Source organism: Eucalyptus grandis, chromosome 5 (assembly GCF_016545825.1).
Source record: "Eucalyptus grandis isolate ANBG69807.140 chromosome 5, ASM1654582v1, whole genome shotgun sequence".
Classification (NCBI taxonomy): Eukaryota; Viridiplantae; Streptophyta; class Magnoliopsida; order Myrtales; family Myrtaceae; genus Eucalyptus; species Eucalyptus grandis.
Window position 1 is genome coordinate 37,310,253 of NC_052616.1, and position 14,639 is coordinate 37,324,891.

Sequence of the window (14,639 nt, forward strand, 5' to 3'; positions counted from 1 at the left end):
TTGATCCGAATTCCCATTACCGCAAGAGAAACAAGAAAAAGTTGGAAACATTCATAAATTGGGTAGACACTTGAAAGGGGAACATAGATGAAATTTCTGTGGAAACCAGCCAATATTTCCGATGAAATAATTAGGGCTAGTTTTTGAGTTCCAAAGGGAGGATTTTGAGCTAGGCAGTCCTTTTATCTGCAAGAGAGTCCTCTTGCTTGATGTTGTATTCAGAAAGGCAATGAGCTAGTTCATGTTTCCCACAATACTTTTGACTCATAATCAAATTACTAAGAGCAGCATTTACTATAAATTTCAAGCCCCCAAAGTCAGAGTTTTCATGGTTTGTTTTTTTCCCTAAATTTTTATTAAACGCATCCTTCAGAAAATCTCTTGCTTCTTCCCCGGAACTAAGCTTGTTCTTTCAAATCTAATCCTTAAACAAAAAAACAATGTCTGCGATCTACATTAGCTACTTTTTGTACTTGCTCGATCACAATGGACCAGATCCCGTTTTGCTGCGTTTTAACTTTTATGTCAACAAAGTCTTGAGGGAAAATTGGTGACTTCTGAAGAAGCTTCAAACAAGAGATGTTAGATCATGGCAGCATCGACAGATGAAAAATTATACTGGAAACACGAGCCATACACCACAATCTAGCAGACACATGCTCTCATTTATGCAAGAAGGAAAAGAGATTTCTTTACCAAGTACATTTCCCAGGACATATCAGAAAGCATAATTTCCTCATAGTTAAAATATCATATTTCCTTGAAGATACTATATCTTGATATCAATAAAGACATCAACGAATCTCACTGCACTCAAAAAGTAGGACTTCCCGAACCGTATAGGGAAAATAAAAAGAATACAGAAATTTCGAACAAGTCACAAAGAATTTAAGAAAAAGGAAATAAAGTGGGGAAAAAGGAATTAATATAAACTTGACTTCTTGACGCTTCGGAAACTCCAATTTCTTCCATTCAGAGAAGGCAAAGGACAGAAAAAGATGGAAAATCAGTTCCACAAACCTCCATTTATTTTCATTGTGCACAGTTCACATGTCCCATATAGATAGCATACTGAAAACTTCTCTGCAACTTCTGCAGCCAATAATCCAGTCCTTTGCCACTATTCAAGAACAATATCAAGAGCTTCCATCTCTGCATGTCTTGTTGCCTTTGAAAGAACAAGGAGAAAACAACGCAACCATATCAAACTTAGGAGCTTTGTCAGAGAGACAATTTCCCTTAGCATAGTTTCAACATAAATTCAGAAAATGCAGTCCATAAGAAATGTGTTCTCCTTTAAGCTAACTGATTGAAAGTATATATGAGATTGATCAAGGCATACACTACATGAATTCAACAAGTGTTGCTCGCTTGAAGTTGCTGCAAATCTTACATGGAAAAAGAGGCTTCTTATTGGATTGGCCACCTCCAACTTTTCTAACAGTATTTTCATATATACCCCGTAGCAAGGAACCTTTTTTTCTTATTATGCTCCACAAGATACTAAAAGGGCCAGATAATCTTCGCATCAACTATTCATTACTATCCACAAAGCCATTTATAGCAGTGTACCGTCACCACATAACTATCAAAGATTACAGCAATAGACTATTACATAAGAGATGATCTCTACCAGAAACCAGGCTTAAACTATGTGTAAATATGGTCATTGTATGAAGAAATGTCCCAAGGAGCAGGTTCTTACATCTCAAAAGGCAATAAAATGCTCACAGCGCATTTTTATACCAAATAAGTATACCAATAGTCTAGCTGACATAAGGCCTACAAAAACAATGGTAGGAACTTCACAAAATCAAATAAAGACCGTAATATTGTTCCAGACAGAGAAAAATGGCAAATGAAAAACACGAAACATTAGGCATAATAAAGCAAGATTTTAGTTATTGTTACTTGTTAGCAGTATATTTTATGAAAGAATAATGGGAACATCACCCCTTATAGCCTAATAATGCATAAAGAAATCCACTCATTAACAGATTTGGTCCAATATACTGTTTTATCATCTATTAAAGAAGTATTTAAGAGAGAAACATGAAATGATCAACAATAAACTACGAGTGGATAATTTGAGGGTATCGATCCAGAGCAATAACAAAGTGCTGCTCGGCCAAAACTTAAAGAAAGGGTGGGGAAGTACTGATAATCATACATTTCGTGTCTCACTAATCAGGTTTCTTCTTGCTGCAATAACGTTCCCATCCTCAACAATCACACAGTTGTTCAATCAAAATATTACACAAATAAAGCACAATCTGAAATCATTCACCAATTAAGACTGAAATACCAATCATCGTAATTGGCAAATAACGTAACATATCTGAAATGCACCTGTTTACCAAAAACTAGTTTCTTACCCAGCTGGAACTTCAAGGCTGTCCAAAGCAAGTTTCGCCTTATATAAGAAAATCAAATAGGTCTTGTTACTTGTTTGGAGAAAACAATATGAGGATAAGAATCAGAAATTATCTCATGAATGCATGCATGCATACAGGCAATTCCAGCAGTAGATATATTTCATTATCAATATGCAGCTACAATGCATGTCTCATGGTTATATGATAAATCTTGCAAGTCCTCTATGATATTCTGGTCACAAACTTCCAGAAATGATTGTCACCGCACACTCAACCTCTAATTCAGATGCAAATCCCACCTTCCGTTAGACTGATATAGCTCTAAGGACACTAAAGGGAAAACAACAACTAATTTGAGAAACTACATGTTGCTCATTCCAGCGTTATCATTGGTACCTGAGAGCTTATGTTTCATTATTAGGTTTTAAAAAGTTCAAGAAGCTTCTAGGAGTTTTAGCTTCAAGGTCATTTTCCTTCATAAAAGCTATGGCAGATAAGGATAAAAAGGGAACGCTAAACTGTTGCGAAGGCATCAAAAATCAGAATTGACAATCAGCTTCTTGTGCTTTTGTCTCTATTCTACTTAAAAGCTATGTGAACTCTGTGTTTCTCGTGATTTTTTCTTTTTCATATCCAGAGGACACGGGGTTAAAGAAATAAGCACCTAACCAGTTATTCATGAGCACAACCAATGTTCACGTTACTCTCACGCTCCAAGTAAATTTGGTTGTCAATTCTCCCTAGTTGCCAAAGTCAACAAGTGGTAAGAGGACTCTGACTGTCGATCATCCTTTCCTCGTGGCTTGACATCTCACTTCTTATTCCTCTATGGCTATGCCTCTTCAAGTACCTCATAAAAGTTAGCGATAGAGTCCTACCTCAGTGGTACCTCAAAAGCACCCAAATCTCTCTCTCTCTCTCTCTCTACACCCTATGAAAAGAAAGAAAGAAAGAATCGTCATACCTTCTAGGGATCGTCCCTGATTTTGCAGCGTGCAACGTCGCTTACCATTGAATTCACTACCAAGCATCCATAGACTAAACTTTCGAAGAGAACACTCATACCTTCTAGGGACTTCTTCTTTTGTCGGTTGCCTCCGCTTGCCAAGCGGCGATCTTGCATTTGTCAGAGATCGCCGGTGTCTGACGGAAGATGGTGGAGCTCGAAGTTCGCCTAGGACGGAGAAAAGAGGATTTAGCCCAAAGGAAGAACTACAAACAAAGAAAAGAGATAAAAGAGAAGGCAGAATTACAGAATTTTATTTATAAGTTTCTTCTTTTCTTTTCTTTTTCGGGGAGAAAGGAAACCGAGAAGGAACGAGAAGAAAGAAGGCATTCTAATGAAGATCAGCGGGAGTTCACTCACCGTACGAACTACTTAGCAAGTTTCTATCATTCTTTCAAGAAAAGCTTGAACTTTTTGTTCCCCAGGCTGCGCGGGTCTCCAGGAAGCATGTGTCCAGGATGAAAAGCCTCACGTAATTTCATATTTATCACATCATCACCAGGCTTGTAAGAACTCGGTGGACAATCTAGATCAAATTCGATCAGTCTGTTTTCGAGCATATGTGAACTCTCTTGCAAGTTTCTTGATAGACCTATTTCGGTTGGATTGTCTTCATGTATATGTGAACTTTGGGCTTCTGGGTCTGCTGAGTCATGACTGACCTTATAGAGAAAAGCTGGATCAATTAGCATGTAGTCTCGGATCATAGCCTTTAAATCGTCCTCTAGTTGCTTGCATATTATTCGAAATCCCCACTTTATCATGCCCTCACGCAATAATGATGAGGCCTCTAATGTAATGATGAATTGTGCATAACTCCCATCAATTTGATCAAAATGGACTGCTTTCCATAAGTGAGATGGTGCGAAATAGTTTATCAAGATGCCACCTGGATCCGATATGTAGGTGTTTGTTCCATAGGTACCCTGTTTTTTGGCATTAAAATATGTGTTAAAGTAAAGTAGGCAAGGACTGCCTTCATTGTCATATACAGCACATAAAATCAATCCAAGAAACTTGTCATATAAGTCCTTTGAAGCCACGAAAGATACAGAACCATCTTCAATTGGTTGAAACCACTTTGGCATCTCTCCTTTAGGGAGATAAATACTGCAAGGAGAATTCTGTTACAAAAATAGATCGTTAGAAAGCACCATAGAAGAATTCAATTTGAGTTTAGTAAGTAATCCTAATGAATAAAGAGTTCCGTAAATGAGTAGGGATCCATTGATCCCAGCTTGCGTTAAGATAGAAGTCTCATGTGATAAAAATCATTCCCATAAAAACTATGCTAGCCACCTTCATTACGTGCATATTAGTGCATGATCACTTTATAATTGTTTGGTTTCCTTGAACCTCTGGTTTTGCATTTTCAGCTATTGTAATATTAAAGCACATATTATTTTAAGCATATTCTCCACACCGATATGTGTGCGCACGAGAGAGATAATCTTACCTTGGCAATTGAAGCAGTGTCAACCACGGTTAACCCTCGATGGACCCACTGATCAATTGAAGTTAAATGTCCATTTGTTTGTAGAGATTCGCATCCATTCGCGAGCAGTAAATTTAAAAATGGCGGAAGCTCGGGAATCTCTTGTAATTGATGGCAATAACTAATTGACAATTTAGACAAACGATCACGCTTACCGATGGATATAGGGAGGCTAGTAATATTGTTCCCCGACAGAATTAAGTTTTCCAACAAGGAAAACAAGAAAGATCCTCAAGAAACTCTACTTCGGACAGATTACAATTGAGAAGGTCTAAGACTTTTAAATTTGAAAGTCCAACCTTCATGCACGGATTAGCTAAATCTGTGAGGTTTGGAAACACGATTGGGCCAAAACCAGATTTGAAGCATTGAAGTCTTTGTAACTTGTAAATGTTAGATGGAATGCTTACCGAGTTTTTGCAAATATCTAAAAGCATTTCCTCTAGAGAGACAAGATTTTCTATTGATGTAGGAAGTTCTTTAATAGTGGTATGTAGTATGGAAAGTTTTTCAGGCATCTGAGTTCATGTGGGATATCGGAAATCTTTCAAATTTTGAGCAAACAGAAAAGTTGAGATCTCGAAGATTTTTGACTTGAGCACATTTGGAAAAACACGAAGTTCAGGGCACCATTTAAAATGCAAGACTTGGAGCTTGTCATGATTTGCAATCGACTCGTGGGCTTCTACCAAGTTTTTGCAATTCCATAGTTTCAATTTTGTGAGATTTGGAGTACATGAGAGGTTGGGCGTACTAACAAGCGACTCGCAGTCACTCAATTTAATGTACGTCAAATGTTCAAAGTCCTGCAAAAACAACAAACCAGCTATCATAAACATACTAAAAGGGAAAAAAAGGGTATTTGTATAATGCCGTTGCCACTTTTAAGAATGTTCATCCTTATGCCACAATTCTCTTCATGTGGAAGGAATCAAGAAGCATCATTAGATCAGGCAACTTGGAACCTACTATTTAGAGGTCTAAGCAAATTTCTTAACCTATTAATAATCAAAGTCACTATATATATCGTATTGAGAAATTACTAAACTCTTAGAAACTTTACTAGTAAATACAAATTTTTATGTATATACAGTAAAGCTTACGCTCATGAGCAAGTTTCACCTAACAATTTTGTTTTTGTGATCACATTAGCGAATAAGAGATAACCCTTATCATTTCATTTTTAGTTATTATTTTAAAGAGTTATATAATATATATATATATATAAATAAACAATATTAAAAAGAATTCACAAATAAATTTTTAGACAATCATCAAAACAGTTAGACATAACATGATCCTTCATATTTGACCAATAAAAGATATATCATGATTATTAGAAAATCACACGTTGGTTTTACAAACAAAGAAATACTATATATCAAACAAAAACAAATCCTAGCATTTAATAACATCCTATCATTTGATGCTTGATACATTAAATATTACACGATTATTTTCATATATATATTTCAGATAATTACATTTCATACTTAAGAATTGCACGTTAACAAACATGGAAAAAAATTAAGGGCTAGTTAGTTTAAATTTCTAAATTATCCCGATATTATCAAAGACAATTCCTATTACTTTATAGTTGATGGAGATCATTTATATCACCTTATAATTGGTGACAATTCCTAGTGGCATGCCCCTACGGGATCACTTATATCGCATTACTAGCAAGAACGTTTAATAAATATTTAATTACGTGTATTTAGAAATGCTGCTCCTTTAGAACTGATTTGAGCAAATGATGATGCATTTATTTACAGGACGGTGCAGGACAAATCCCGCCCTTTACAATATACATTGGATAAGCCTCAATGACTTGGAGACTACGTGGTCTCTAAGGTTATTTTGAATGTGAGATATTGTGATCAATATATTGACCAACCACATTTAAATCATATGCTTGACCATTCAACCAGCTATTCCTTTGATGTTTTTACTTTTGTATATATGTCAATGGGTTGGTTCGTCATGTTTCCGTTTCCTTTTATTTGACCATTATACAACTCTTTTTTGTATATAAAAAATGTCTATATGTAAACTAGTGACATAGAATTAGGCGAAATAGCTTATACTAGCATATTTGCATTTTGAATTTCTTTCCTGGGTGGAGTTGATTTTGAAATAAAACTACATCAATAGTTTGAGATATTAGGTTTAGAAAGTATTTGTCCTTCTATATATAATAAAAACCTTCTTCTCGTGAGGGATTTTAACCTCTTTTTTATTCCTTCCATCCATGATCTTCAATTGCTTATTATACAAATATAATACCCATGGACAAATACACAAAATCGGTCATTTTATTTTATCTCACATATTTCAATATATTAAAAATTGAACTTACTCATGATTCAACGGCCTTCATAAGAAATTTCAAATTTTGTTTTTCTGCATATAATAATAGAATTTCTTTGTGCTGTGTATTTTAACCGTAAAATGTTTCCATTGCAGATTTCTTATAAAGATGTTTCACTTAATTTTTCGATGCCAATTATGCTGCATGTTATTTCCAACGCAAGTAGTTAAGGACATTCTGGAAGAAAATAGAGTAGTGGTTTCTAAAACAGAGGAACACCATTTCCTCAGGGATACTAGTGCATTATACGCAAATGCCCATACAAATGAAGTAGATAATAAAAAGGTCTATGTAGATAAATGCTCACCTCACATAATTTTACAACTCTTGTGATACAATTCCTCATATCCAGTCTTACTAATTTCTTTGGACCAGAAGAAAAATGTGGATTCCAAGGACCATATCCATCCCATTCCATCCATCTTACTCATTTGGAAGCAATATAGGGCCTTCAAAAGAATTATACACATTGTGTACAATGAGCAATCTCAACCTTCTCATTTTTTGAAAAGCATTCGGATGGATACTTAGCTCTTTCTGCTTAAGTGGCTCCAATACTATGGCTTTTATAGCGGAATCTCCCTGTATATTCAAGACTATTTAGAATATGCATTTTTAGTAAATATAGTAAAAAAGAAGGAGCAAAATTTTGATGGGATTTGCAATCTTACCTCATCACTTGACAAAGCATCGAAAACATCACCATACTGCCATAGTATACTGCATCTCCTAGGATTATCTCGACATTCTTGGTTCACAATCCCCATACCCATGGATTGAATCAAGTCATGCATTTCTATGATATACTCATTTTCGATCAAAGACCTCTCATTTTTTATCAAAGACCTCTCAATGAGAACTTCTAATCCTATTGCTGCCGCAAGATCGCAACTATCAAGAACTTTCTTTACATACTTACTATTCCTCCCCTTAAAGAAGCAGGCAATGTCAAGAAAAATCTCTTTCTCATTTATCTCTAGTCCATCATAACTTATTTTGAGCACATCATTGATTTTACTGTTAAGAACTCTGGAAAGTTTCTTTAGTGTACTTTCCCATTCATGTTCTCTTCTACCACACAAGAAGGAACCCAGCACCTCAATTGCTAAAGGAAGGCCTCTAACGTAATTCAAAAACTTACTCACCAAATCTGTCCTGATCTCTATGTTTTGGTGTGTCGAAAAGGCATGATTGCTAAACAACTCACAAGCTTCATTATTATCCAATGCTTTAACTTCATACACATGAGCTTGATCAATCCCATGATAAGTTAGCAAATGCCTATCCCTTGTAGTAACAATGATCTTACTTCCATTACCAAACCAATTGCATCCTCCTGCTAAAGCTTTTAACTGGTCCAAGTCATCCACATCATCAAGGAAAAGGAGAACTTTTTTGTGACAGAGTCTATGTTGTATTAGAATAATACCTCTATCGACACTGGGCACTTCTAATTTTTGTTGCAATGATAAAATCTCATGTAGTAATTTTTCTTGCAACGAAACTAAATCATTGGAATTTTTTGAAGCTTCTCGAACATTTGCCAAGAAACATGAACCATCAAATTGTCTAAAAATAGCATTGTAAAGAGCTTTTGATAAAGTTGTCTTCCCGATGCCTCCTTGTCCCCATAATCCCACCATCACAACATCCTCATGAGACTTAAGGTTTAACATCGATTTCAGCTCAGCCACTCGGGAATCTATCCCAACAGGATGCTTAGCAACATGCAAATATGTTTGGGCTAGGTAAGTTGAGATCTCCTTCACAATTTCTTGTATAAGCTTTGACTCGTCTCTGACAAAAACGGAAAAAGAGTTGCAGCATCGTTTTAGCGATTTGAATTAGCAATTAATGAGCAATCACCAACCAACAATGACAAAGCATTGCGTCTCATTTTCAGATGATCATAGCCAAAAGAAATTATATTTTCACTGAGTCGAATTAGGACTCCAAGTGCTCTTTAAATCAATCAAAACAAGTTCAGAGTTCAACTTTTAGGGGGTGCATGACAACCCCTTATTTCTGTTCCAGAAACAAATTTTCTATTCCAGGTTTGTTTCTAGAATAGAAATCCGTTTGATAAAATTATTCCATTTTATCTATTTCTGAAATAGATTTTTGTTCCAAAAATAGGTTTGGAATATAAATTAGAAGTAAAAATTTTCTACTTCTCTATTTTTGGAACAAAAATGAGAAATAAAAATTATTTTCATCATTTGTCCTAGCTATGAATTGGTCCTCTATCCGTTGTTGCCGACCACCGTCCACTGCCGCCAACCGTCGGTGGCCTGGCCACCGGTCGCCGGCCGCCGCCACCAGTCACCGATTGTTGGCCGCCGCCGCCGGTCTAACACCGTTCGAAAGGAAGAAGTTTTATGTTGTTATCAAACAAATTTCTATTTTTGGAGTAGAAATTTTATGTCGTTATCAAACGGGTATTTTTTTATAGAAACTTATCTAGAAATAGAAATAGAAAAATATATTTCTCTTCCAAAAATCAATTTCTGGCCAGAATGGTTATCATTCGTGCCCTTAGTCATGTTCTTTTTGCTCAGAAACTCATGTTCTTTTGATTTATACATGACAATTTACTTTTCTTTTCTTTTTGATTGTTCTATGTGATTTATCTATACGATTTAATCAAAAAGAACTATTTAAGACTGTGAATAGTGGTTAAGATTTTGATTCGAAAACTATTAAATACATGAAGCACCTTGTTATTGCCTTACTTGGCCTGTACACACTAATTATCCAATATGTGGCATTGCAAACTTTCCTACTCATCCCAAAGAAATGGGGTAAATGCAATAACGCCACTTAACATTTTGTCGATTTGTTCATTGGTAGATCAAGTTTTAACATTTTGTACTTATAATCATGTGTGTGTTGATTTATTTATTCTTTTTTTTTTTTAACAAACAGTCTTTATACTTGCATGTAAAAGTTTAGTTTCTTACACAAAATATGAACTCAACTCATCTTACCCCTCATTCAAATGCCATCCGAACAAGTCACCGGCATCAGAAAGAGCTTTCTTCCATCTCTTCACTTTCTCCGAATCTTTCCCAAACTTGAATTCATGCTTAACCATAGCTTCATTGTAACTCTCTCTTGGTGTTTTTACTTCTTTGGGTTCCACTTTGTAAAACACTGAAAAGACCATGAGGTCTCTTTGCTCCTTGCACTCCATGATTTTTGCTGCCTCTTCCAAACACCACGTCGAGGAAGCGTAATCCTTGGAGAAAATGATGATCACGATGCGTGATTCCTCGATTGTCTTCATAAGTGCCGCCGATATTTGGTCTCCCTTCCTTAATTCCTCACTATCGATGAAAGTGTATACTCCATTTTGGTTTAAAGCTGTGTAGAGATGACTAACAAAATTCTTGCGCAGATCCGCACCTCTGAAACTCAGGAAGACATCGTAATTCCTCTTGGGTTTCGATGAAGAAGCCATTGGATGATGGAGTTCAACAATCAACGACTATTAGCTTTGAGATAGTGTTTTCAAGTAGTTTGTTCACCATTTCATCTTGTTGTTGATTTATACTTATACAAAGAGGACAAAGATGCATGACTTGCTTATGCTCTTTGGTAAATGATGGGGCTTAAGGATGGACCAAGACATCAAAAGGTGTGACCACATGGACTTTTTCATTGAATACCACGTAACACCCCATTATTCGCATCGTCAGATCGACAAAAGCTTCTCGATGGCTGAGAAAAGTGGTTGTGACATCCTGAAATTTCAGTTCTGTTTTCAATTAAATGAATCAGGCCTTTCATCGATGCACCTATAGTGTTATTCTCTAAATTGATCACTCACGAGATAACTAGTCTAACAAGTGAAGCCATTAAGGGATTTTAATGCAATAGACTTGAGAATTCGATCAGAAACCGACTGCTCGACCGTGCTAGTCTGCAAGGGTCATTACAACACAGTTAAAAATCGATAAGAGATTGAAGATAGGTCGATTTGACTAAGATATGTGATTACAAAATTCTATTGCAAAATTCTCGTCGATCGGTACTAGACTAATTTTTCTGTCGTTTTGGTATCCTGTGTCCATATTTGGAACCTCAAGATTTTTAGGACAACCGAGGGTCGCCAATGTTTCGAAGATGTACGATGTGACTCGAAACATATTGATCATATGTCAATTGCACTAAATTTTTTTAAAAGCTACCTAGTAGCCTAGGTCATGCTAAAATCGCGCCATATTGAAATTAACTACGAATTTGAATTCGATTTTAGAAATTGAAACTTTTGTCATATCACGATTTATTTTAGAATCGTCAATTCATGCTCCAAAGATTTTTTCTACAAACTGAGATTTTTTTACGAAAAGTCAAAATATGGCCATTTTTATTCGAAAAATTTAGGGGACCGTTTTTTATCGCATTTTCGGGATAAAAGTTGGTTCTATTAGCGTGGAAAAATGTCAATTCGATTGAGGACACCTTGGTGGAATTTATAGGACCGAATTTGGTTTCAATTGGAGAGGGATTGGTCCAAATTGAAGGGAAAATGCATCAATTTTGTAGCCTCCCTTGGTCCTTAACCTTTGGACCACCTCAATGGCTTCCTAGGGAAGCTTTGTGGCTGCAAGTTACCCCATCAATTCAGATCGTGGTATCGTTACGGGTAAGAAGGACCCAGAGAAGACCCTCTTCTGGAGTCTGAGATTCCTAGATTGGTGCTGGAGATCGCTTTTGGCGAGGGCACAACTGACTCTCTTGGTGGTTCAGTGGTAGACCCGACTCTTTTGGATCCAGAGTCCTCGGAGTATTCAGTTGAAGACTCGAATGCTTAGAGGATCTGTAGTCATCTACCCCTTTTTGCAGACCTTGTATATATCGGCTAATATTATATATGACTTAGTTTGATGTGTATAAAGGTGTGATGTGGTTTTCAAAAATTGTGGCCCTACTTTTCTATCACGTCTTCGTATTGTCTGGGGATTTAATTATTCGCTTCCGTGTGTGCATAAAAATGAATGGGTCGGCAACGCGTCCTGGGATATCACAACTTAATTGACTACCAAGGGATGGGCACATGCTCGGAGGATCGGGGCTTGATAGTGGTGAACAGTATAGAATAGCACTAGACCTAGTGGACTTGATTATTGACAAATTGACAAACAACTTTAGGTTGGTGGATTCTCGTGATCTAAATCATGGGCTTATTGATAAAAACAACTTTGCTAGCTTCCTCAAAATTTCATCCCCAACCACCAAGTAGCTTTTCCTTGCTATGTAATAATTTACCACGTGACCACTTAAGAGATATATAATTACATGCACAATCAAGTGTACCAGCAAAAGATAATTTTAGATCTATTGATAATAGTAGAATTTTGGAAAACGTGGTGCTTGGACCAATATATGTTAATAGGTGTGAACACATGGACTTATCTTCAGCACAAAGTTATTCCGATTCTCTAGTGACACAATCTTCTTTGAGGCTGACAAAAGTAGTGGAGAAACAATTTAGGGTGGTGGACTCTTGTGATCTGGTCATAGGCTCCTAATCAGAAAAATTTTGTTGGCTTCCTTGAAATGGTATCCCCAATCTCCGTGTGGTTTCATCTGTTTAGTCTTCACTTTTCTTTCTCTTATATGGAAAATGAAGCATAGTCGAAACATGACCATGAGGTTCCTTGATATGAGTGGTTGACGTTGACATTTGCTATAATATGGTTTATGTTATGATGCATTGATTTATAAAGAGTACATGGAATATTCATGTTATTTGATAATATCCACTGGTATGATTTGCAAAATGCATATTTTTGATACGTATTTATAATACTGCATTATTCTTTACTTGATGTCATAGAAATAATGATGATTGTCACTTGTTACGCCATGATATTTTTCTCCCATTATATTGCCATTCTATGTCACGAGAACAGAGAAGAGTAATTGGAGGCACGTGGAGAGTATTTGTGAATGACATTTACCAAATGAACTTTAGTAAAGTGAGAGTACTTGTGAATTCCACTTTAAACAAGAGTGACGACTTTTTAGTCAAATCTATGAATTTTTTTCCAAAGTGGACCATGAGACAAGGTATCTTATTTTTCTCTTAGCATTAAAAAAAAAAAAAAACAAGAGTAACAACTTTTAAGTTAATTCTATGAATTTTTTTCCAAAGTGGACCATGAGACAAGGCATCTTCTTTTTCTCTTAGCACCAAAAGAAAGCAAGAGCAATGACTTTTAAGTCAAGTTCTATTAGCACCAAAAGAAAACAAGAGTGACTACTTTTAAAATAAGCTCTCTTAGCACCAAAAGAAAGCAAGGGTGATGACTTTTAAGTCAAGCCTATGAAATTTTTTCCAAAGTGGACCATGAGACAAGGCATCTTATCTTTCTCTTAGCATCAAAAGAAAACAAGAGTGACGACTTTTAAGTCAAGCCTATAAATAAGTCAAGCCAATAAACAAGAGTGATGACTTTTAAGTCAAGCCAATGAAATTTTTTCCAAAGTGGACCATGAGACAAGGCATCTTCTTTTTCTCTTAGCACCAAAAGAAAACAAGAGTGATGACTTTTAAGTCAAGCCTATAAACAAGAGTGACGACTTTTAAGTCAAGCCCATGAAATTTTTCCAAAGTGGACCAAGAGACAAGGCATCTTCTTTTTGTCTTAGCACCAAAAGAAAACAAGAGTGATGACTTGCAAGTCAAGCCAATAAACAAGAGTGACGACTTTTAAGTCAAGCCAATGAAATTTTTTCCAAAGTGGACCATGAGACAAGGCATCTTCTTTTCTCTTAGCACCACAAGAAAACAAGAGTGATGACTTTTAAGTCAAGCCTATGAAATTTTTTCCAAAGTGGACCAGGAGACAAGGCATCTTCTTTTTGTCTTAGCACCAAAAGAAAACAAGAGTGATGACTTGTAAGTCAAGCCAATAAACAAGAGTGACGACTTTTAAGTCAAGCCAATGAAATTTTTTCCAAAGTGGACCATGAGACAAGACATCTTCTTTTTCTCTTAGCACCAAAAGAAAACAAGAGTGATGACTTTTAAGTCAAGCCTATAAACAAGAGTGACAACTTTTAAGTCAAGCCTATGAAATTTTTTCCAAAGTGGACCAGGAGACAAGACATCTTTTTGTCTGAGCACCACAAAAAACAAGAGTGACAACTTTTAAATCAAGCCTATAAAATTTTTCCAAAGTGAAGAAAAAAAATTTCCACCTTTACTAATTAGAGGTACAATGACGCTTTGAGATAGTCATGAAGAATGTGAATGCATAGAAGAAAATCATGTTTAACATGAAATTTCTCATTATTCACTATACAATGCCCTAAACCAATTATTTGATAGTTAATTTCACAAAGGAAGAACTATAGCTTCAGTCTCTCCGATAGCAATGTATC

General features: G+C 36.0%; 2 protein-coding genes across 2 annotated transcripts; both read right to left on the reverse strand.

Annotated features, from left to right (window-relative positions):
• Window positions 1-3,762: 3,762 nt before the first annotated feature.
• LOC104444925 lies at window positions 3,763-5,085 on the reverse strand. The gene is made up of 2 exons (XM_039312832.1): window positions 4,838-5,085; window positions 3,763-4,505 (listed from the first exon to the last, which is right to left on the reverse strand). The coding sequence occupies exon 2, from the start codon at window positions 4,467-4,469 to the stop codon at window positions 3,768-3,770; it is 702 nt and encodes a 233-aa protein (XP_039168766.1). The 5' UTR covers window positions 4,470-4,505; window positions 4,838-5,085; the 3' UTR covers window positions 3,763-3,767.
• Window positions 5,086-7,670: 2,585 nt separating this feature from the next.
• Window positions 7,671-10,836, reverse strand: LOC108959678 (disease resistance protein RUN1-like). Its single transcript, XM_018873670.2, has 3 exons — window positions 10,235-10,836; window positions 7,919-9,044; window positions 7,671-7,829 (listed from the first exon to the last, which is right to left on the reverse strand). The coding sequence occupies exons 1-3, from the start codon at window positions 10,705-10,707 to the stop codon at window positions 7,671-7,673; spliced, it is 1,758 nt and encodes a 585-aa protein (XP_018729215.2). The 5' UTR covers window positions 10,708-10,836.
• Between the last annotated feature and the right edge of the window lie 3,803 nt (window positions 10,837-14,639).

What these genes read in the sequence shown, in the direction of transcription:
- LOC104444925 (XM_039312832.1), bottom strand. Translation starts at nt 4,469, where the DNA reads ATGCCAAAGTGGTTTCAACCAATTGAAGATGGTTCTGTATCTTTCGTG.
- LOC108959678 (XM_018873670.2), bottom strand. Translation starts at nt 10,707, where the DNA reads ATGGCTTCTTCATCGAAACCCAAGAGGAATTACGATGTCTTCCTGAGT. An exon ending in GGATGGCATTTGAATGAGGG is followed by an intron (nt 9,045 to 10,234) that starts GTAAGATGAGTT and finishes CGTTTTTGTCAG; the next exon opens with AGACGAGTCAAAGCTTATAC. An exon ending in ATGCTTTGTCAAGTGATGAG is followed by an intron (nt 7,830 to 7,918) that starts GTAAGATTGCAA and finishes TTGAATATACAG; the next exon opens with GGAGATTCCGCTATAAAAGC.